Here is a 22,201-nt window from a genome sequence, read left to right as displayed (position 1 = left end):
AAAGGGATGTACAGTTCCAGAATTTGACATAAGGTCTATACAGTAGACTTCTGTTAATTTGACTCCACTTATTTGAACTCTCTTTAAATTCAATCCCGACCGAAGCTCCTGGCCGGAGCCCATGCATTTCTATGGGCCAAAGCTTTTGCTGTTTTGGTCTTAAAATTGGCCTTTGCCGGATAATTCGAACTTGATCAAGCAGCACGCACACACCTGATACCAATGGTGACCCCAATAGCGATTTCCTTAGCGGCAGCGCCTGTCTCGGCAAATCTAGATAGTGATAGTGAGATAGAGATAGTGATAGTAGTGATCTAGATAGTAAGATAGTGAATGTGTTGAACACATGTCAATCTCCCATTGAAAATGCCTATTTTTGGCCTGCCTAAGGAATATTTTAAAGCAATAGGCCTAGCTCACAATGTCTGATTATGGTATTTATCCAACTGTAATGCGCACCTTTTGTTTTTCAAAAACATTCGGCCATAAATTGCCTGCACGGTGATATCGGATACAAAACCAAAACCGCCTTCGCGGCGTTCGAGTGCTTTACCGCATAACACGATTGTATTGCGGTGAAACAGACTACAAAACCGTGCGGCGAAGCTGATTTTAGAAAACCAGCCTCCATTGTGCAATGCACATTAGACCCTTGCGCGTTCTGCAGCGAAGCTGTTTATGGCTAGGGTTTTGTGGATTTTCGTGTCCGTCAAGAAATCTGTGTGTGCAATAACTCAACTCCCAAATTTGATGCAAAATCACTTCATTATACGCAAAAGCTTATACGTCTCATATATGCACTTTCAGTACATTAGTTATCAATAGGCACCATTTTCAAGATCAGTAGACTCTCAGGTAGATAACTTTTTTTTCTTTTTGCTTGCTTACAGGGGTATGAGCCATGCTTAAGGGGGTATGAGGCATTTATCGTCTTACGTGACAGACAAATTTTTCTTTGGGTAGGCATAGACCTACCCAACAAAAATGTGTACGTGTACCTATTGTCACGATAACCACCGATCAGGACAATAAATGTGCCCATGCCTTTGTTCAAAATTCTGTGTCACCTCTGTGTCGTGTGCAAAACAGCTTCGCTGGTCATCCACCTTCGCAAAGTGGAATGGCACATGATTATTTCTTGCTAAAAAATCGAGTACATGTTATATTTCTACTTTATTTACAAACTTTATTGCCGTTTCAATGTTAGTTTTCTACTTTTGAGGAGGCGTGTTAGAATCAGGCAAATACTGCCAAGTGAGTCAGCTATGTGTTTCGGCGTATTTTCTTGTCTCGTTTAATTCGACCTGCGGATAATTCAATTTTGTCGATCCTGTCAGGGTTGAATTAACAGAAGTCGACTGCATATATGAGTTGCAAAATTTATATATTCATCTGAGACTGTGCAACAGGTCACATTTTACATGACCACACGCCTAATGTGACACCACTTATTGGTGCTTCAAGCTCTTCAGTCTCAGTTTTATTGACAGTCACTGCTGTATTGCATTCTCTTGATCCGGTCGTGTTTCTTGTGTCACGTTACAGCAATGCATCAACCAAGCAACTTCAATGAGCTTCTGCTTGCATAAAGAAATATGCAGAGATATTATTACAAACTAATATAAATCGAGAGACGAGCTGAGACCTGACCTAGCATAGAGCCTCCACAGGCAAGAGCAGCACACAGGCCTGATACAACCTTCCAGGATATCGAAGACACTTATTTGGCAACACGGGAGGAAGATGACACATCAATGACGTGTCTTCTCGCTGATTTCCCCCCCAAAAAATATGAGCCAATTTGCTCAGCTGAGAACATTGAGGAAGAATGAAGTTTACGAGGGAGCGTGACATGAGGTTGCTAGCCTTTGCAAGGCAACGTCCTCTGATGCTGTTTTCTCCCCGCTCTCACTAGAGGAATCATGGGAAATGTGCACATTGCGTACTGAATCCTGAGAACAGCACACCATACATGGCTCAGTTTGTGGGAGGTTTGAGTGCCGCTGGCTGCCAGAGTTGTGGCTGCTTTCTCCAGCCCGTCTTGCTCGTTTTCCGCTCGCCACATTTGATGCCTTTAGATTTCGGTCTTGACACCTGAGAACACTGATTCCACTGCAAGGGCTACAGTACCTCTAGGACATGCGCACAATTATGCGCATGTTACAAATGCCGAACGGCTGCGTGAGTGGTACAGCAGAAAAGCAGACGACGAACCCAGTGCAGATGCACTTAATGACACAGAAAACAGTTTACCCTCATGTGCTTGATTGCTTTTTCCGTAATTACTCCTTACTTTTTATGACAAGACTTCATGACTGCCACATGACACTCCCTACCAGTTTCTCTTCTTTCCACCAGGACGGAGAACCACCGAAACAACCCTTACCATGAAGCGGTGCTGGAGGTGGATGGGTGTGGAGCCAGGCTGGAAGGCTTCCTGCACCAGACGGGGGCGGTACTCTGGCTGCACGGGCGCAGTGTGCCCTGCACTTGGCACCACAGCTGTGTCCTCTTCTTCAGCATCAGAGTCTCCAAAGATGAGTGGCTCGTAGGTTGCCTTGATCTGGCCCAGGTCTGGTAACAAAAGCACCGAGCTTGTCAGAAAGGATTGACTGACGGTCTAGTCGATTCGCCACTACATTAAAAACAAACACTACCAGACCAAGCAGAACATGGAGGAGCCATGCCAGTGTGCTCCTTGTTTAGTCCTGTCTAGTAACATTTTTTTTTTTATAGTGATCCTGACAGAAGGTCAACCTTTCCATTAGTGGATTTTGCAAAATGTCTTATAAGGTGAAAAACTTCAAAGCTTAGCACAACAGCCATGTTGTTGTGCCCAGACTGCCACAGGAAGACTAGCAAATTAAAAGAAAACAATATGTAAGCATACTCATCACTGTAACAGAACAGCTAGGCTTGCAGGTTTATGTGGCACTCACCTATGCCATCATCCTCGCCATCTGCTCTTTCTTCCGGCAGCGCCTGGAAGGAGACAAACACTGTCAGCTCTGCTCACATGACAGCATGCGCTTATGGACTCAAGGCAGAGTTTTCCCAAGGAGAATTAAAAGCTCACTCAACATTGTTCTGGCAATTGCAAAAGGCGTTTATTTGGGTCGCAGAGCAGCAGCGACAAAGACAGCACCAGCAGGTAGGGTGCAGCCAGAGAGTGAACTGGGTGCGAGCCACACGATGGCAACGGTGCTTTTCAGTGTGCCGATCTTCTTCCTCACACAACATTCAATTAGTAAGAGCCGCAGGCAGAGCAAAATGCATAGAGCAGTTTGCCACAAGGGTGCAAGTTTACAGCTGTATGCTTTGACAATCTATTTTCCAGTAGTAGTTATTCTTCATTTCACCAGAATGTCTTCCATGCTGTGGTTCCTCATAGTGAAACCACTCAAGCACACTTGAAAAACGATACCGAGTTGAAACAGCTCTCCTCTAAAGTTGCACTAAATGACACACACACACACACTGCACCTACTTTCTGCATCCCTAATGCTCACCCCAAGGCTGATAAGGACAAGCAAAATGTTAAACAACACAGCAGCGAAACTCCTTACCGGTTAGAAGCCCGACAGATTGGGCTAGTTGGCAAATCGCCATGGTGCATGGGTAACAACACCAACACAGGGAAAAAAATACACTACGAGGACAGGCATCGTCCTTGTCATGTGTTACTTTGTGTTGAGTCCTGCATTTGCATTGTTGCCCAAGCATATCTGGCATACAGCTGCTTGAGTAATTGTCAATGAGTCTTCTCTGCCACGGAAGACTTCCTGTACACTGAACAGAGAAAAAAATAAATACAGCCCCTGCACATATTGCCAGCTCACCTTGGCCACCGGAGGTGGCACCTGCTCCTTGCTGCTGCCACCCTCGATGCCCTCGACGAGGCCTAACTGGCCCTGCAAGGCAAACACAGGACACTGATGTTAGCACAGTAGACTTCCGTTGACTTGACTCCAGTTAATTCAATTTTTCGGTTCGTTCGCTGTACACCGAAGATCCTGGCCGGTGCTTATGCATTTCAATGGGCCTAAACATTCATTGCTTCGATCCTAAAATTGGCCTTCGCTGGATAATTCGAACTTGACCAGTCAGCATGCACCAATGTGGCCCCTATGGTGGCCCTAATAGTGACCCCTTTAGTGTTGGCATGTCTCAGTGGAACTCGGGGGACAGTGAATGACTTAACACAAGTCAAAATTTCCCAACAAAATCACCCATGTTTGGCCTGCTCTAGGGAGATTCTTAAACATTAATGGTAGCTCACAATGTCTGATTATGGTATTTACCCGATTCTAACGTGGCCTTTTTTTTTCCTCTAAGAAATCAGAGCCTAAAACTGACCTTAGGACACTGGCCACCATTGGACTCTTGCCCAATTTTCTTGCTAAAAAAATAGCGTGTGCATTAGGTTTATACATTGTTCAGGAGCTTTAATGTCAGTTCTACATTAGTTTTCTACTTTGGACACATAGAAAGTAGGCACGAGTTAGATATGGGGGCGTGTTAGGATTGGACAAATACGGTCAAATGAATCAGCGGTGTGCTCTGGCTTTTTTTCTCCATCTTGTTTAACTCACCTCACCGGATCATTCGACCAATTTTGTCAGTCCCATCAGGGTCAAATTACTGGAAGTCGACTGTATTTCAGATCTTATCTCTAACGAAGGTGCTTGCTCAGTATTTCATGGTAATGCCTTTGTCATGAGCATTTGAGGTTCAAGAGGAAAGCCAAGAATGTTAGGAAGATTGGTGAGGAAAGCCAAAGGTGGTCACTGCCAAAAAAGCTAACCCCTGGCTTAGAGGGATGCAGTATTGCACTTGTTAGGATAACATGGCTCAATATCCTAATATCATTTCTGTTATTGTTGCTCAATACACAGAGCAACAAGAACAGAAAGGGCAGAGCCTGTTCCCTCTGCTTTGGCTGTGTCAAAACATTAATCACTTCTGGTTGGAGTGCCTTAAGTTTACTAGTGTAAATGTGTCTTCCTTCCAAAGCACAGAATGTTTGCTCCTTAAAGCCATTGTTCGTTGAAGTTAAGCTGCTATAGACGTTTCATCATCATGTGGATTAGATCCGACAGCAGCTGTGTATGGCTTCATGATTTTGCAAAGCACGCCACCGTTTGGAGGAGGAATCAGAGGTTCACCTGGGCATTGCAGTAAACAAGCTCTTTCTCACGGGGGTTCCAGCTCAGGCTGCAGACGTCCTCACCACAGGATACCCTGCGTTAGAATCACCACCTGATCATTGGTGTGCCGACAGTGAAGAGAGCTTCCCTCAAACAGGCCATAGGGCCAGACACAGTTTAGCCTCACAATAACAGAGACCCTTCAAGCACGCATGCTTTTTTTGCGAATGCGCACACTCTATCAACAATGATTTACCTTTATATGCAGCACACAAGCAGCAGAAAACTTGTAACATAAAATACTAACAAGCAACGCATTCTTTTTAGACCATGGCGATTTCTACAGTAACTTTGCTGTTGTCAGTGTCACCTGCTTGGGAAACTCGTGCATAGGAACTTGCCCGAAGCAAGTATCCTCTTGTACTTCACTATCAAAATTCTTCCAACAGAAGGTTCGAAGATCAGGAGTGGAAATGTTTTCACGAGCAGAATTAAGTGTTCTTAAACATTGATGCAACATTCGTAAAAAAATCGGCTTACTTGGCAGGTATGCATGTGGAAACTACTTTATTTTTGAGATTGCAAATGTTCAAAATCCTCGCCGTGCCGTAAGTAATCATCTGCAATCAAAACTGCCATGTTTCCTTATATGCCTTGGATGCAATGCTGTCTTCTATTGGATCGTGACAATATGTATCATGTTAATGCAGTTGCAACAATTATGCCTCGTGGTCAACAAAATTCCGTAGTACAACACTTTTGCTTGACAGTGTTACAAGTGCAGTTATTTAATACTGTCATGACAGAATGATAGCTGCTTGACATGTTTGTGGAGCAGTGACACCCTGAAATGACACTGGAAAGAGGCACTCACTGGACGCACTAGTATCAGGTGTCGGCAGGTATCGCTTTGCAAGCCAAGCCAATGGTCTGTAGCTCTGAATACCATGCTCACACGGATCTCCTTTTCAGCCAAAAGTTTAATCGTGCACATATCTTTCAACCTGTGCTTGTGGCAGCAAAGATTTCTGCTGGTTGATGAGCTTATCGAAGTCTGTACACAGTGCTGATGTAGAATGGGCCTCTTCAAGAGCTTTCATTGTTGAGGACATCTCTAGGTTCCTTGATGTTTAAACTTTCCTTGCTTCTTTTAAAGCCAGATTTTTTTTAACCCACTTTGCAATTGAAGCATCTTGGTGGTACACATCTACTTTAGAGCAGGGGTCAAAAAACATTTACATGCTTGCTATGTGGTTGAATTTGCAGTTTGGAAACCATGTTGCAGACACAGAAGTTTTCATCTGGCAGTTGGTGTTGTCCAAATGTATGAAGAGGCAATGCAGTATGGGTATACAGTAAGCACCAGCAATGACCCCATGGAAGTGCCCCCTTTCCACTTTTAGTATGCTTCGCTGCACAAATTATATGCTTCACCACAATACACTCTACAAGCCTCACTGTGTAACACGGCTGTACTGCGGCAAATCTGACTATAGAGAACCGACCAACAGCAGGCGCAGCCTCAGGCGCAATGTCGAGCGCTGGCAGCTACGCAAGAACACCGGTGCAGCCGTCTATTTCCGTGGTTATGCTTATCTCAAATATTTTTCCAGTTTTTATAGCATTGCCTAAAATAACAAGTACATTACATGCATACCAGTCTGCCCATTGACATTGCCATCAAAGCCAAACGACAGTTTCCTTCCTTGTCTAGCAGCGTGCCTCCAAAGCGACACTTTGTACAGCAAAGTGCACTTGCCCAAGGTGTCACTAAATTTGCTCATCTTACTGGGGTGTAACTCTGCATCAGGCAAGAACTGAAGCAATGTCTCTGCAGACTTACTATCCATCACCCAACAGGTGAAGTTCTCAGGTATGCCAGGCTTCAGTCCAGTATTTCTTAAGATCTCAAGTCCGATCGCCCAGATACCACATTCAAGGCACAGCCAAAGCAAATGTTGAGGAACTGATGTTGCCACAGGAGCCGAGCACTTGGGGCACGTTCCTTCGTAAACGTCTGTCGATTCCCAAACCAAGGTAACAGGTGGTGATAGAGCTACTACAGCCTGAAGCCTCGAAGGAGAGACTATTTTGCACTCATGTAAGGTAAGGGGGAAAGAAGCAAAACAGCCTGAAGCCTCGAACGAGAGACTATTTTGCACTCATGTAAAGTAAGGGGGAAAGAAGCAAACAAGAGTTTCTCACGTGTGCATCAGCTGGCGCGTGCTCAATTCCCACACCAGCAGCTGTCCTCCACGGGTGGCAGCTGCCAGCAATTTGCCACAGCCACTGAATGCCACAATCGACAGGGCCTGCAGGATTATGACGTATTGTGAAAGTACATTATTATGTTGTCTCCCGTTCCATCATTTATGTTGTGTTTCATGCATTATTATTTCACTGCAACTGTGAAGCAGCACTTAATCTGCATTGAGTTGCAAATGCAGACAAGTTGGCATCACTGCATACTAAGTGGGTTGAGAACGATGGAGAACAAGGTGGCACCACCGGGAGTTGTGTGCACACATGTTCAATCACCTCAAAAGTAAAGGGTGGGGGCAGCCCATGCTCACCTCCTGAATCGAATCGTGCATAAGCATCTCCACCTGGTCCCAGGAACCTCGCGGAACCAGCCGCACCTCTGACCACACAGGCAGAGCCAACTGCACAAGGCGAGGCACGCACTAGTTACCAAACTGTGACGAGCAGTCTCGGTGAAAGTACAATGCCAGAACTTTGGGATGCCGAGAGAAATAACAGCCCATGTGTGACAGGAAAAAAGACATGAGTCGGAATCACAACTCCTGACATGAAAGTTTAGCTCGGAGGTTACAGCTGAGGTCCTCCGATTGAGGATGGAGTTGGAACACTACCACTCCTGTTTGTGGCTCAATATTTCTTTCAAAGCTGCACTTCATTGACAGCCCACTGCTGCTGATGTAAATGAGTTCATAGCCAGGGGTAATGCTGAAGACCGTCAATATATATCTTAGATTAACTTTTTTGAAAGGTTTTAAATCTACATTTGAATGCATGCGTTTGAATGCATGTTTTTTTCGGAGCTGGTTGCTGTTCAAGTACATAAGACAGTATTGTAATTGGATACCTCTCATCTACATCGCACTTTTCATCTCATAATTCATACCACGCTAAAGGAATCAGCATGTCTGACCAAACTATCTCAACTGAAAACCCTGCTGCAGTGCTTTGCAAGCTGCCCTTAAGCATTCTACACCTGCACTACATGTGGGTCAGTTTGCATTCTAATGGCTACATCATTTTCTGCACATTCCAAGTCGTCACATCATTTCTTGGATTACATTCATGGTCACATTACAATCGCACGACAGCAAAATTAATTGCCAATACCAAATATGTTCCAGAAGCATTCAGCATCGAGATACAGCGGACAGTGGCAAAGGGTGTAATGGCCTAACTGGACCTAAGGCCTACTAAGTTCTCAAATGCCTCAAAATAAAAAACTGGGCCTACAATGTTTTGCTCTACACTGGCCTAAAGAACACTGCCCCTAGAAAGACAGCGCAACCGCTTGCATCCACAGTTCACTATTTACAATTGCCCTTGGCCAACAACGGTGTGCGGTCAGACATGACGAATCCCCACTGCAAGAGCACTCTTGGCTACATGAATAAAGCCTACACAAGTGCTTGACGAAGCTTCCTTAGGTTAGAAGACATCCACGCAGCACCCCAGCACCTTAAACCCTTATGGATGAGTGTCGCCTACCAGTAATAATAAGAACAATAATAATAATAATAATAAAAATATTTCCAGCTGAGTTTCATGTTGAGTACAAAGTTTTTGGCTAAATGTCTTCAGCCAACAGTGATTAATAGGCAGCAGGCATCATTTGTTGGATCAGAGCAGGAGCAGAGCACAAAGACGGAGTCCGGTGGTGCCTGACTCTCCTTTTTTTTAAGTCGCACTCAAAGGAAAAAAAAAAATGACACTATTTCTAGCTGCAGCAATATGATACAGTGAATGTTGCGGAAATGTTATGTACGCATCGGTTTCATATCTAACGAGAACTGCCTGTATGAGTTTCACAAGACGTCACAGGTGACGAAGGGCAAAGCTCGCTTTCAGTGTTCTGCCTGGTATTGCCCGCAGGCAACAAACCTATTGCTGAACTATAGTATAGCAGAACATCTTGCAGGCCTAAATGGTTCATTATTAAGGAGTGACACTTATTGCGCGTGACGGGAAACAGACAACACAAAGAGAAGGAACATGAAGAAAGCTTTTCTTGGTACGAAACAAGCACTGCAAGGTTTCTGGACTGGTATTTTAACAGTCCACGTTGACCTCATCTTTGCCTTTAGTTTCCCTTTAGAGGGTTAACCACTGCATGTGAACATGTCAATAACAGGAAGCGCCACCTTGTCTCCTGATGGGGACCAAGCCAGACGGCCAAGCACCTTGGAGACCCTGCACACATAAAGGAATTCTATTTAGTTTTAACCAAGAAGTAGCATTAACATATGGGGATCTCAACACACGCTTCGAGTGAGGTGGAATGAGGCTGCTGCATGCCAATAGCATTTGTACCACTATCTCACGGTTGGCAGACAGGTCATAAATTGCATTTTGGTGGCACTTCTAGTAAGCTCTTGTGCTAAGCAAATAATAGCAAACTTGAAGATGCCCGCTAACACTCCTGAAGGCCTCTTTGGTACACATGGTGGTGGAACCTGCACTGCCCGTGCTCTCTGAAAACTTCTGGCATTATTTTCTTAGTATGCATACAAATAAGAGCACTTTCTTTCCAGTTTTATGAAGAAGGAATTTTTCCACAAGTTTAAATTAAAGAAACAAGTCCTGTCCATCGTACTACTACTTTTTGTGCATATTGAGGCATTATATAATTCATGAAATGCAGTTATGGGTGCTGGAAATTCGGAATGCTGTTAGAAATGCCTGAAAGGGTGACAAGTGGGCTATCCCTCTTAAGTGGACTACTACAGTATAGTAGACTACCATTTTGCTCCTAACCCAGCAAACTTAATTCAGTATGTCAGACTGAAAACCTCTAGGAAGTTCTATAAAGTCCTTTTGCCCTCTCAGTCCCTTCACCCGAAAATTACAAACAACCATTGGTATATATTTCACACCTATATATGTTTTTCTACAAATTCAACTTATTAGCATGAACACTTCCTCAATTTCTGTTTTGCATTGAGAGCAGATGTGTAAGTTAGTGATCAGCACATGGCACTCCAACACAGGAAGGGACACCCATCAGCAGCTGTGGCAGACACGTGCCAAGCTTCCGGTCAACCACGATAGTGACCCTCCCAAAAATGGCAGTGTTCACTATTATTTGGTGCACCAACATCCTAGATTTTCTTTTCCATGGAGTAATGACGACACATGAGCTGAAACACTTCCTAAAAGGATTACTGAGAAGCAAATTCGCCTTCAATCGTGAATGATAGGAGCAAGCACTGCCGGTGATCACTGAATAAACGCACTGCTCGAGATCAGTCGCTGTAGATGCATGCATCTTCACACATTCCAGAGCAGGCAGTGATGCCGGTATTGGTTTGAGAAAGTGCTATAGCATAGTATCTGCTAGCAATGGGCTCATTTTGCCATCAACGATAATGTTCGTAATGTTTCCAATACAGCATGCACATGTCACACGAGGAATAATCCAGTAAAACAAGCAATAATTCAGCGAAAGCAGTCACAGACAAAAAAAAAGCACATGCAGCAAGACGGCATCACTTTTCACTAGCAGAGGGTGCCTCATACATACCAAATCATTTCACATTATTTTATTTTGTCGCTACTGCCTGGAATAAACAAACACAAGTAGCATCGCACTCTCTTTGTGCATGTTGTCAAATGAAGAAGTTACGCATGCTACTCCTAGTACAGTCGAACTTCATTATAATGAAGTCGTATCTCAGATGAAAATACCTTCCCTATATCTATTACTTGTCATAACCTTATGTTTGGTAAAAGCCGATATTGGCAAAAAGGCATTGCAGATTTGCTTCACTGCAATTATGTTATATAAAGTTGGAATGTATCAAACTCTGGAGAAGGTGGCAGCACAGTAGAACCCCCAGTTGAGCCCTGCTATAAACAACGCATACCTAAAATCATTGCTCTTTGGCAGGATTGCATGCCACGTCCTGACACAGCTCTGGTCCGACAGCTTCCAGACTCTAGCAGTGCCATCGCAGCTTGAAGAAGCCTGCACAAGGGCCACAGTACAAGAGCAGAAATGCAAGCAACTACAAAAACAACAACACATCTTCGTGTTTACAATGTTGCACAGAACAAATACCGCATGCTGTTCAATAGTGATGCTGTCCTTGAATGTATGCACACCTGCTGCACCGCACATAAGGTTGAGCAACTAAAGGAAACTGCCAGGGTTCTGACGCAGTACACAAACAAAATGTCGCAACCAATGACACCCATGTACATTTCTGGTGGCGCAAATGGAATGAAAGCTGGCCAAAAATGTTTACAGTACGTATGAAGTGAAGTGTTTTTATGCATAATATTGAAAGTCTCACAGTGGCACCCAGATGGCAGATGCCACTTACAAAAAGTCATTTATGTAGTACAATCGTCTATGCACAGAAGCAATGTGCGACAGGACAAGGCAAAAGCGACTGGTACACAAGTTTCATGATGTCGACGAGCTTCCATCCTCTCTGACTGACTAAAATATGACCTATGAAAGGACAGAAGCCCAACGTGCTATAGGATATTCATATAAGCACTGTATTTCAGATGCCACACTTAGATAACATGCTGCACAGATAACAATGCTTCGAAGAGGGGGCCATACATAAATAATCTTTTTATTTCTTTCTTCCCCCTAAGTATTGGGATCCAAATTTGGAGGTGCTGTTTTCACAGGGGTTCAGCTATTGCGCGCGTGCACACGCACATGCATGCACGCACACACACAAAGCAGAAAACGTAAGGCATACAAGCCTAAAATAAATGAGTTGAAAGTAGCACTTCATGTAGACTGCATTTTTTTGTGTTCTCTGACTGACAGCACTACAAACCAGTACAATTTAGCCACCTCAGCTTCGTTTTGTTTGGTTATGGAAGGTAATCGCATAAATTCTGAATCTTTGGTTTATTCTGAATGCAACAGGTAACAAGCACATCCTACTGGGGTATAAAACTGCATCATTAAATGTCACCTCCGTGCGAAACTTGAAGAACAAGCAAGTAGTTTAACAAGAACAGTCAATGTATATTTATCAAATGTATTCAGTATTTTATCGGCCGATGTTCATATTTATACAAAGGCATGCAGCCTTGCACAAGCAATGCCGCCAACATTTAGAATCAGGAGTCAATTTAGATCTGAAATCATCTCAATCTTTTGGAATTGTGAAAAATGCCACATATACGCATGGCGCAGCTATTCCAAAGCACGGTCCCTCTCATCTCTGCACTATGAAAACCAGTACATTCTGTATGAGTATGCACAAACTACTAATTTTAAATCTTAAGTTATTGTTTGCGGAGAATGTTAGTAAAGTCAGGCCTACTGCGGAAAGATTGCACATATTACATAAAAGCTGTTTTCCAAGTACGCTTCACTGAACATGCTGGTTTTGTTACTTGCCTTAATATTTGTGTTCTTTTTTTCATTACCTGCATTCTGAAAAATACACATACTTTTGTCATTTTTTCAAGCCACCACTGTGAACCTGAGATGTAGGGCTAAGACAAGCTGCTGTAAATTATATAAATAAACGAAATAAATTTTATTCCGCTCTTTATTAAGGGGAAAGGGATGACAGACAAAAAACTCCAGTGCTGTATATCAAACATGAGATTACACAGTCTCAATCATAAATTATGCAGCATAAGTACACTCATATGCACCTTTCATTCCTATCCCTACCAGCTACGTGCAACTGTATGCACAAACGTGGTCAATAAATTTACCTTAATTCTAAAAAATAATTCCTGGACATGAGTGACCATATTAGATTTAGTATGTATCTGTGGAAGATTTTCCTTTGTTTTATACCTTTGTTTTACTTTTCTCTCCTTTCCCTGATCTATACTCAATCGTTGACAAGTTGTTATCATCTGCTCTTGCATTGTTTGTGTGTTCTCTTTCATATCTCGCAGAGCTTCCGTAAAAGAAATTGCAGCTAACTATGGCATCCTGCCAACTCATTTTTCACTTCGGGTTCAAGACGACCAGTACTCAAGGTGTACAACCACTCACGATAAATTCCGCACGGGGGTCTAAACAGCAACAAAGCACAGGTGCAGTGTGACCCGTCAGCAACTGGCTGGTTCCAGATAAAACGTCCACCACCTTTAACGTGAAGTCCCTGCAACAAATGGCACAACAAAGATGCTCTTGTGACCAGTACCAGAGACAAACTGCAAATAAACATTCTGCTGTCTTAACACTGAGCAACAAATTCTATTTCGGTCCACGTAACATATTAGCCGGCTTTAAATCCAAATGCTGTTCATTGTCAATATGTTGTTGAAGATCTTACAGTTTTATCTAAATACTCAAACAAAAATTAAGACCTGTGCTAATTATTTTAATTACAATAATTCATGTTCTCCATGCAACATGGCCGACTTGTTGCTGTCATTGTCCCTTGAAGAGATCTTGTAAACAACAACAAAACCCTCTGAATCGAAATTCATGTTCTTGAATTTATGCATCATCAAAAAAAGAAACAATGTGCAGGCTTTTTGTGCTCATCCGTCATGTCGGAAAACAAGATGCGAGAAACACTGACAGTATATAAGCGTTGTCGTGCTGCCCGTCATGCAGAAACAAAACCTGCCATGAAATTTTATTTTACCCAACTTCTAAGTAGATGGTCCAACCAGTCTACAGATGTTTTATATTCCCGAATTATTTCGGCCATGGCTAGGAGTGTGTATCGGTGGCCAGCTAAGTAGATTTTGGCATGGCACTTAAAGAGTTAAGGAGGGTGAATTGTTATAATTAGGTTAGTTGGTCTTGCATAACTGTTGGCAATTAATTAGCGCCATAAGTTAGATGCACACATTGTCCCCTTTTCCATGTGCGCATCTTTTTAGCGCTCATCCCCCCGAACTGTTATTCCACTGTTGCGTGCATTTAGGTAGCCTCCTTTAAAGCATTGACAGTCACAACCAAACGCGTGAAAAGTGAGACCAATCTCATGAACCACTGTATTCAGCCATTTAGTCAGATTGCTAACGGCACAGAGCATCCTGAGAATGCCTTCATTTTCATGCGAACGTCCCAAATACATCTTGGGTACATCAAGAACAAAACATTTGCATGAGGATGTTTTCTCAGCCAGCTGAGAGGAGGCACACATCGTCAAACCACTCTCGAAAGTTCTTCTGAGGGCAATGCCATCTCGTTGCATTTTCGTCACAACTATTCCATCACAACTATTCGTCACAACTCGTCACAACTATTTCATGATTTGTAGTGCCAAAAGAACATGAATTTTGAATACAGTATTTGTGTAGCTAGAGCCAATTAATTAACAAATCATGCCAAATAACAAAATATTTTAGTGTTTGCAACTTCAGCTCCAGGTGTGTGCATGTGGTAGATTGTATAAGGCAAAAGTAGCATTTCATGCCTCCTCGAAAGTTGTGCATATTTTGGACGTGATGTCTGTGTTACTGAATAAGCAAAAGCGATATGGAGGAAAAAAAAAAGATTGCGCAGACTGCGTTGTGCTCTAGACAAGCAACTAGCATTCCACAAAGCTCTTCGCAAAATATACTGGCAACGCACACATACTTATTACAGCAAACTGCGCATTTCATTTCAGATGTGTACTGCAAACATATTGGGGAAAGTCATCTGTGGCCTTACTAAGGATTCTGTCCTCGGGATGACATATCCAGATACTCTCTGGGAAAGCGTGTTTGTTTCCACATAATAACATGGTGCGCATGCACGGTTAGGAGCGGGACTGGAATGACCCAAGTCCTCAAAGAGTCACTGGCAGTTGCAGAACCGAAAGTGAGGGGCATTACCCGGAACCGGCGACGAGCGTCTTTCCGTCCTTACTGCAGGCAACTGCGTAGACGTCAGACGGAAAGCTAGCGGCTACGCTGGTCTCCTGCCCGGTAGAAACCTCGAACGCTTTCACGCAGTAGCTGTCGATGGCGACGAAAAACGTGTCGCCCTGCCGAATGTAACAAAATAATGAGACGACGTCAGCGGCCAAGTAAAGAAAGCGCTACTTACACCACAGGCGACAGCTAGCGCCGACTCTCCGACGGAGTAAGACTTGGGTTCGTCGTCTTGGAAGCCCTCCCACGTCCTGACTTCGCCATCTGAACCGCATGTCACCAAATACCTGCAGCAACGTAACGCTATAAAGTGTCTTTCGAGCATACGCCGGTTTCCTGACGTTTACCTGCCGGTTGGGTCGTAGCAAACATCGGTGTGCCCCTCGGCATGCGCAAACCTGGTCGGCTTTACCACAGGAGGCATACCTGCTTTGATCTGCGCACCACAATGCGTACTCTCGGAACGTATTGTAAATTAATTCAGCACTCAATGTCGAAGCAACATCTGCATGAGCGCGGCTCACATTGCCATACAGATTGCGCGCCAAACCAGCCACACAATCGGAAGTGGATGTGACGTAAAAATCCTAACGTTTGCTTCGGATCAGCGATTACTTTTGGTACATGCCACATGCAGTCTGCAAAAGCATAGCCTTAGAGATTTGCTCGTGTGCTAAGAAATGAGAAGGCAACCTAACCTCCTTTTTTTTCTCTTGACAAGTAATGGAAGAAATTTTTAATGTTATACTGACCAATATGAATAATGAAATTTGAGCTTGCAGCATAACTTGAGCAAGATAAAAAAAAACGATTACTGTAAAAATTGTAAATTTAGATCTCTAAGGCTATGATTTTGTCTATTGCCGGCGCCGAAAGCAGATGGCTAAGTTTGGTTGCCATCTTTTGACACTACCTTATCGTCGCGAGACTACCACAAGCCAATGTGAGCCAAGCATGCGGAAATCGTGTGGCTATAGTGTGGCATATGAGCGCACACACACGTATGAGTGACATGAACTTGGTCAAACGAGCGTAGCCCAGAGCAGCGTTCAGCGTAGCGGTACTTCTTGAGTCTTTGAATCTTGTACTTTTGTTCAACGGTGGTTACTGACGCCGTGGTACGCATCGCTTTGTGATGAAGTCGTTTTTAAATCGCTTGTACAAGAAGATCAAGTGGTATTACTTCATGTACGATCTCCACACGTCCCTCTACATGTTGGAGTCTTGGGAGAAGAGAGTATTCAGTATCCTTTTCTGTTCTTTTCCTTTTAGTGAATACTGTTGCTTTTGGACGAAAGAAACACTGCCTACCCAGAGCGCGACTATCTAATTCAGCTAATTCTGCATGTAGATTCGGTAGCCTGATACGATGTCGTCATCGGAGCGGCGCGCGATAAGTGTGTGAAGGCCGTGTCAGGTCATGGTTCCCAGTTTTGCGCGCTCTACCGTGGCGCGGCCGGTCTGGTGCGTGCGTGCATTTTCGCTGTATTTGCGCTTTGCTGCTGCAAAAATATGTTTGATGGAGTAACGCACAGCATTTCCTTATCCTGATATCAGATATTGGGCTTGTAGCCGTCGTCGCTATGTCAAGTTACACGACCTACGTCTTCTTGCCTCGTTACACACAGAATGTGCTCCGTTATTTTGGGGTAGTTGAGTAGGTGACTGCACCACGGCCAGCGTCCAAGATGAAGTAAACTGCATTGCCGCGTCTGCCCTCCTTTTCAAGTCGCCCGGAAAGCCAAAAAAGTGCCGTGGATTGCCGTCACTCCTAGCTGTTTGACGCGCCCTCAAGAAGACCTTGCACAGTTCACGCTTGTATTACACGACGAATTAAAATAGCAACAGAGGGACAACGCCCTGTTGCAGTAATCTACATCGTGGCCACCACTAAATTTTGCATTTGGGTCTCTTCAAACAGCTAGCTAAATCAATGCGCGGTGTTCATTTATGTTCACGTGTTTTGATTTTTGTAAAGTTTTTCAGTCTGATGTGGAGAAAACTAACCAATAGCCATAATGCCATGCACAAATCAGTCTGGTTTCATTCAAGGCATGAAAAAGTGTGCACTCTTGGTTTGAACATTGTTTTATTCAGTTGCGCCTCGCACCATGTTAATCAACCAACCATCATGTCAGCTTGACAATGCTCAGTGCTTGTGCAATAACACAGTCATGCTATCATTTGACTGTTACATCACTAATGATGGCCAATGTGGCTGGTGCTTTGCGTGCATGCGTACCATACCGTGGTTGTTGCGCTAGTTGGTGTACACAAACCATGTGACCCTTCTTGTTTTTGTCTTGCATGTGCCACACTTTATTAAATTGTCAATGTAGCCTTGGCGTATAGTGTTGTAGAGGTGACTTCATAGTGGGAAAAAAAAAGCTGGAAATGATACGGGCCAATAAGCATTGCAAAACCACATAAGTTACTCAGATAAGCACATTAATATAGTGTGTCATGTGTGCCTCTGTAATGCAGAAGGATGCTAGAGTTTATTAAAGCGTTCTCCTAGAAGCAACATATTAACGAAGAAATAAAATTGTTTTTATGCCTTTCAAATTGAGATATATATATTTCCTCAGTTTCTCATGAGTAACATTACGGGTTTTTTTTGTTGTTGTTTTTTCCTACACTGCGTACAGACAAGTGTAGGGGTGGGCAGAGACTATGCCTTCATGTGCTGCACTTGGTTGACTGGACTGTAGCCAATTAGAGCAGACTGCACGTCGTCTTCTGCATCAGCAGACGAAAAAGGCCCAACATCGCACTTCGCACCCAATCGCTGCATGTATGCCCTTGCTTGAGCTCTAAAAGCGAATGTACCAGTTTCGTTTCTGCAACAGATATAGACAAACTGCACCTAAATACATTGCCAATTCGCAGCACATGACAACAACTTCTCTATGCATGTAATGCAGTGCAAAATCTGAATATCAACCATCCGTGAGTATGATAACTTATATTCTTGGAAGATTAGCTCACCTTCCTCTGTGACACACGGTCACTTGAGCACTTCGCTTCTTTCCCTGCAGCGAACCTTCACAGTTGTTGCAACATACAGCGTCGACAGTCGCAGACAAAATGGCACCACATGTTTTGCAGCTCCAGCCTGTTTGTCAGTCGTCTGCTACCTACACTCATCAAAACTGCGGTGTAGAAAGTGTCGTTTTCATGAGACACTTCTGCTATAAAAAATAACCTTGTGTAGGTAGGCGCGGCTATACTTTTCCTACACCAATTTTTAAAATTGGTGTAAAATGGTTTAAATTTAAAAAATGGCCAGCTCCTACACTGGCTACACGCGTGTAGCCAGTGTAGAAAAAAAGAAGTAGCCTTATTGTAGGTTAATTAATGCACAATAAGTGAGGAAAGGTGCACATGGCTGTTACAGTACTCCAGTTGCTGCATGAATTTTGAAGTGCCTTTGCACTACAGATATCACTGCAGCAAGTTTTTGACAATGACAAAATTAACTAGATTCTTGGATATGTGTACAATTTTCTCAATATAGTGGATAATATAAAAAGACGCACTGGAGCACTAATTTTGATCGAATGACTGACTAATCTTCACCATGAGTTGCCATCCCAATATACTCTTTTGTTTGACGAGGCTGCTAGTACTTTTTTCTGACAAGGATTTGTAGCCTAATCACTGAGCATATTCCAAGTCATAAATGTTGTTCTAGTTGTAAAAACATAATACATGAGGGCAATGTATCACATGGTGGTAAATTACATGAGACCAAAAATTAACACATTACTTCCCTGAAAATGCACGATCATTATTTATCTTAATCACCATTGCTGATCTCGGATAGCCCTGGAGTCTCACAAATACTACAGGCACAACAGTGTCTTTGCTACTAGCCGAGCTGGCCAGTCACCTTCATCAAAGATAGCGACAACAGCATATGACCATGTCAGCTTTGGGTGAAGTTGTGTGTTAACAATGCAGGCTATTGATTCCTAGACTAAATCCACAACCTGTGTTCGTATGTACAGGGTGTCCCAGTTAACTTGGACCAAGATTTAAAGAAACCCAAGAGCTCTAGAGAAATTGTACCGACTGCATAGTAGCGGCAGTCGTGGGTACTTACAGCCAGTATTTTTTAATAACGACGTATTAATTAGTTAATTGCTTTTAATTAGTGAACGTTTTAATAATTACTTGAATTGCAAACCTAATAATTACAAAGTTGTAGTGCACCTTAAATAACCTCCGAATCAAGCATTTATTTTGTGCTGAAGTGGTCCTGATAGTTTTTTTTTTTTTTTTTCAAGAAAAAGAACAAAAGACCGCGAAATACGAAATAGATGCGCACTCGCACGCCGCTATACTCAAGCGCCTACAAGCAACCATTGAAAGGTATACGACTGCATTCTCTTATCACCGCATCGTACAAGGCTCCGCTACGCTTATCAATGCGTCAGCGGCGTGTTCTATCACATAGCGTGAAGCCCTGTATCGAGCTGCCGCCGCTTGTAAAGCCGTGTATCTGTGGCGATTCGCTTGGGAGCGCTTGAGTAGCTGCGTGCGAGCGCGTTATCTATTTCGCATTTTGGATGTTTCGCGCGCTTTGGTTTTTTTCTCGGAAAAACCAACGAGGCAAAGCTGAGCAGTAAACAAATGCTCGATTCGAAAATTAATTGAGGTGCCCTACAACTTTGTAATTTATATGTTTGCGATTCAAGCAATAATTAAAACGTTCACTAATTAAAAGTAATTAATACTTCGTCATGAAAAAATATAAGTACATACGACCACGGCTACTATGCAGTCACTACTGTTTCTCTAGAGCTCCTGGACATTTTTAATATATTGGGCCAAGTTAACTGGGACACCCTGTATATGAAACAGCTGCAGCTGACACAAATTATTCATCCTGGGCCAGCACCAACATATGGTACACTTAAAAGACCCATATAAAAGGACCAAAACTTAAAGGAAGGAAGCGAATGTGCCATCTGCAGTTTGTCATTCCTTCATGGCTGAGGTTTGTGCTAATGTAGATTCTCAGCGTCCTGACCGGTAGTGCTAATGAAAACACATGGCAGTTCACATAGCTTTAGGAAAATTGCAAGCCAATGTGGTACTGCTATGGTGTTTTCTGCATTGTGGAAACGGGGTAGCAAAATGCTTTCGTATTTCAAGTGTTTGTGTGTCCACTGGACAACGCTGCAAGCAAACGGGAAGCTGTATTTGCAATGCACCGCAACAGTGTTCTATGAAATTTAACTAGTTAGCTCTTTAGTGATGGTATACATAAATACTCTAAAAAATGTTTATTTCCTATTTAAATGTGCTTAAAGGGCCCCTCACAAGACCACATAGCAAATTTCAGTTATTTGCTGGAAGTTGTTACGTGCCCTTTAGGAAGCGTTATACCACACGAATTTTTCAATGTGGTTCATTAATATTTCAGTGCTGTGAACCCATAACTTCAGGAGGTGAGGGTCACTGCCAAGAGAGACACTCTCTCCACTTACCCCATGTAGCCTCCGCTAGCGAAATTCTTTCACTGGGTTCTCCCGTACCGGAGCTCAATTAATTTAGTTAATTGATGGGGTTTTACATGCCAGAACCACAATCCGATTATGAGGCACGCCGTAGTGGGGGACTCGAGAAATTTGGACCACCTGGGGTTCTTTAACGTGCACCTAAGTCTAAGTACACGGGTGTTTTCGCATTTCGCCCCCGTCGAAATGCGGCGGCTCCCATACCGGAGCTCGAGGATCGCGTAGCGCATTCGTCACGGGCCCCACCTTCATTTTTCAAGCGAACCTTGCATTTGCTCGCAAGTTTCGGTGGCAGTCTGGTCACGCAAAAACCCAGCTGCTCCCTGAGCAGAGCATCTGTGGGAAAGGGCGGTTGGTGAGTTGACAGCTGCACCGGAGCGTGTGTCATTAACAAGGATTCCAGCTGCATAGGCGCGCGCTCACGCCACGCGCGCAACAAATCGGAGCCTTTTCGCTACCGCCGGGGAGTGAAAGGGTATCGCGTGCGCCGCGCGGGCTTCGTTTCCGTTCAGTTCATTCTTGGAAAACGGATGGGACGGCTACGCGTAATGCGTTCCCCAAAGTAACTGGCAGCCTTCGACGAGCGGCGGCGAGAACTCGTCCGTGAGCGGGCGCGCCGATCTAGCCGTTTGAGCCGCCCGAGCCCAGGCAGCCCGACAGCAACGAGAAGATCCGGAGCTGAGGGAGCGGAAGGCCGAAGCAATTCGGCACTGTTACGTGTGGGTTACTTAACCGTGCTGAAGGTCAGGTGAACGCAGGCCAAGTTTCGCTTACCCCCATTTTTCGGTATGGGAAGGGCAATTTTTTTCCCTGGCTTTTTTTTTTGCTGCGCGCGAGGTGTTGCGTTTGTCTTCTTTCGCGCGCTGTGCACGAGAACACCTGACTAGCGGTATAAGCCAATGCTACTCGAATACTGAGGCATACACAAACGGTTCATAGAACATGATCGCGCGCTGGGACACGGTAGAAAATGGCATACTTTCGTAGTCTGCGCTTGCATGACGTGCGAACAAGCAGACAAGCAAACCTCTTGCTGCAGTGCGAAAACAAGCACACGCATACATTCGGCTTGTGTGTTTTATTATTTCTCTAAACTTTAATTCGTCTATTGAATGATCAGATACACAAATAACAGATGTTGCTTTGAATAATTCTCGAAGTCACGTGTCACTACGAGCGACGTCACAGCAGCGCGATCTACGTAGGCGCACTTGTGTGATGTACGTAGACTCCCCCGCTGGGAACGCGGCGCGCGCGAGGGGAAGGGCAAACGGCATTCGGTTTGAAATTTCAGTTCTTTCCGCGGCGCGTAGCGGTGTGATTACGTAGCATGCATACAGGATCGTTATCGCGGGTTGTATGCACGGCGCTTTGTCAGCTCGAAATGGCCAGACCTGGTGACGGGCTCCAGAGCAAGCATAATCAACGAATAGAAAAAAAATATTTTGCGGGATCTTTTCCAGC

The 22,201-nt window shown here is 43.9% G+C and overlaps 1 protein-coding gene across 1 annotated transcript in view; it reads right to left on the bottom strand.

Annotated features, from left to right (window-relative positions):
- The window catches only part of Ctf4 (Chromosome transmission fidelity 4), a 36,685-nt gene extending 20,605 nt beyond the window's left edge, over positions 1 to 16,080 (bottom strand). The window contains exons 1-12 of the mRNA XM_050180622.3: positions 15,560 to 16,080; positions 15,388 to 15,499; positions 15,174 to 15,325; positions 13,390 to 13,498; positions 11,270 to 11,370; positions 9,548 to 9,596; positions 7,721 to 7,810; positions 7,353 to 7,459; positions 5,166 to 5,241; positions 3,840 to 3,911; positions 2,940 to 2,982; positions 2,387 to 2,574 (exon numbers count right to left, since the gene is read on the bottom strand). Of these exons, the coding sequence (XP_050036579.1) occupies positions 2,387 to 2,574; positions 2,940 to 2,982; positions 3,840 to 3,911; positions 5,166 to 5,241; positions 7,353 to 7,459; positions 7,721 to 7,810; positions 9,548 to 9,596; positions 11,270 to 11,370; positions 13,390 to 13,498; positions 15,174 to 15,325; positions 15,388 to 15,499; positions 15,560 to 15,636 (1,176 nt within the window). The 5' untranslated portion in view covers positions 15,637 to 16,080. The remainder of the gene's footprint in view (positions 1 to 2,386; positions 2,575 to 2,939; positions 2,983 to 3,839; positions 3,912 to 5,165; positions 5,242 to 7,352; positions 7,460 to 7,720; positions 7,811 to 9,547; positions 9,597 to 11,269; positions 11,371 to 13,389; positions 13,499 to 15,173; positions 15,326 to 15,387; positions 15,500 to 15,559) is intronic.
- Between the last annotated feature and the right edge of the window lie 6,121 nt (positions 16,081 to 22,201).

This window comes from Dermacentor andersoni, chromosome 7, assembly GCF_023375885.2.
Source record: "Dermacentor andersoni chromosome 7, qqDerAnde1_hic_scaffold, whole genome shotgun sequence".
NCBI lineage: Eukaryota > Metazoa > Arthropoda > Arachnida > Ixodida > Ixodidae > Dermacentor > Dermacentor andersoni.
Note: the sequence above shows the minus strand (reverse complement) of the source record. Positions and strands in the feature narration are given on the sequence as shown.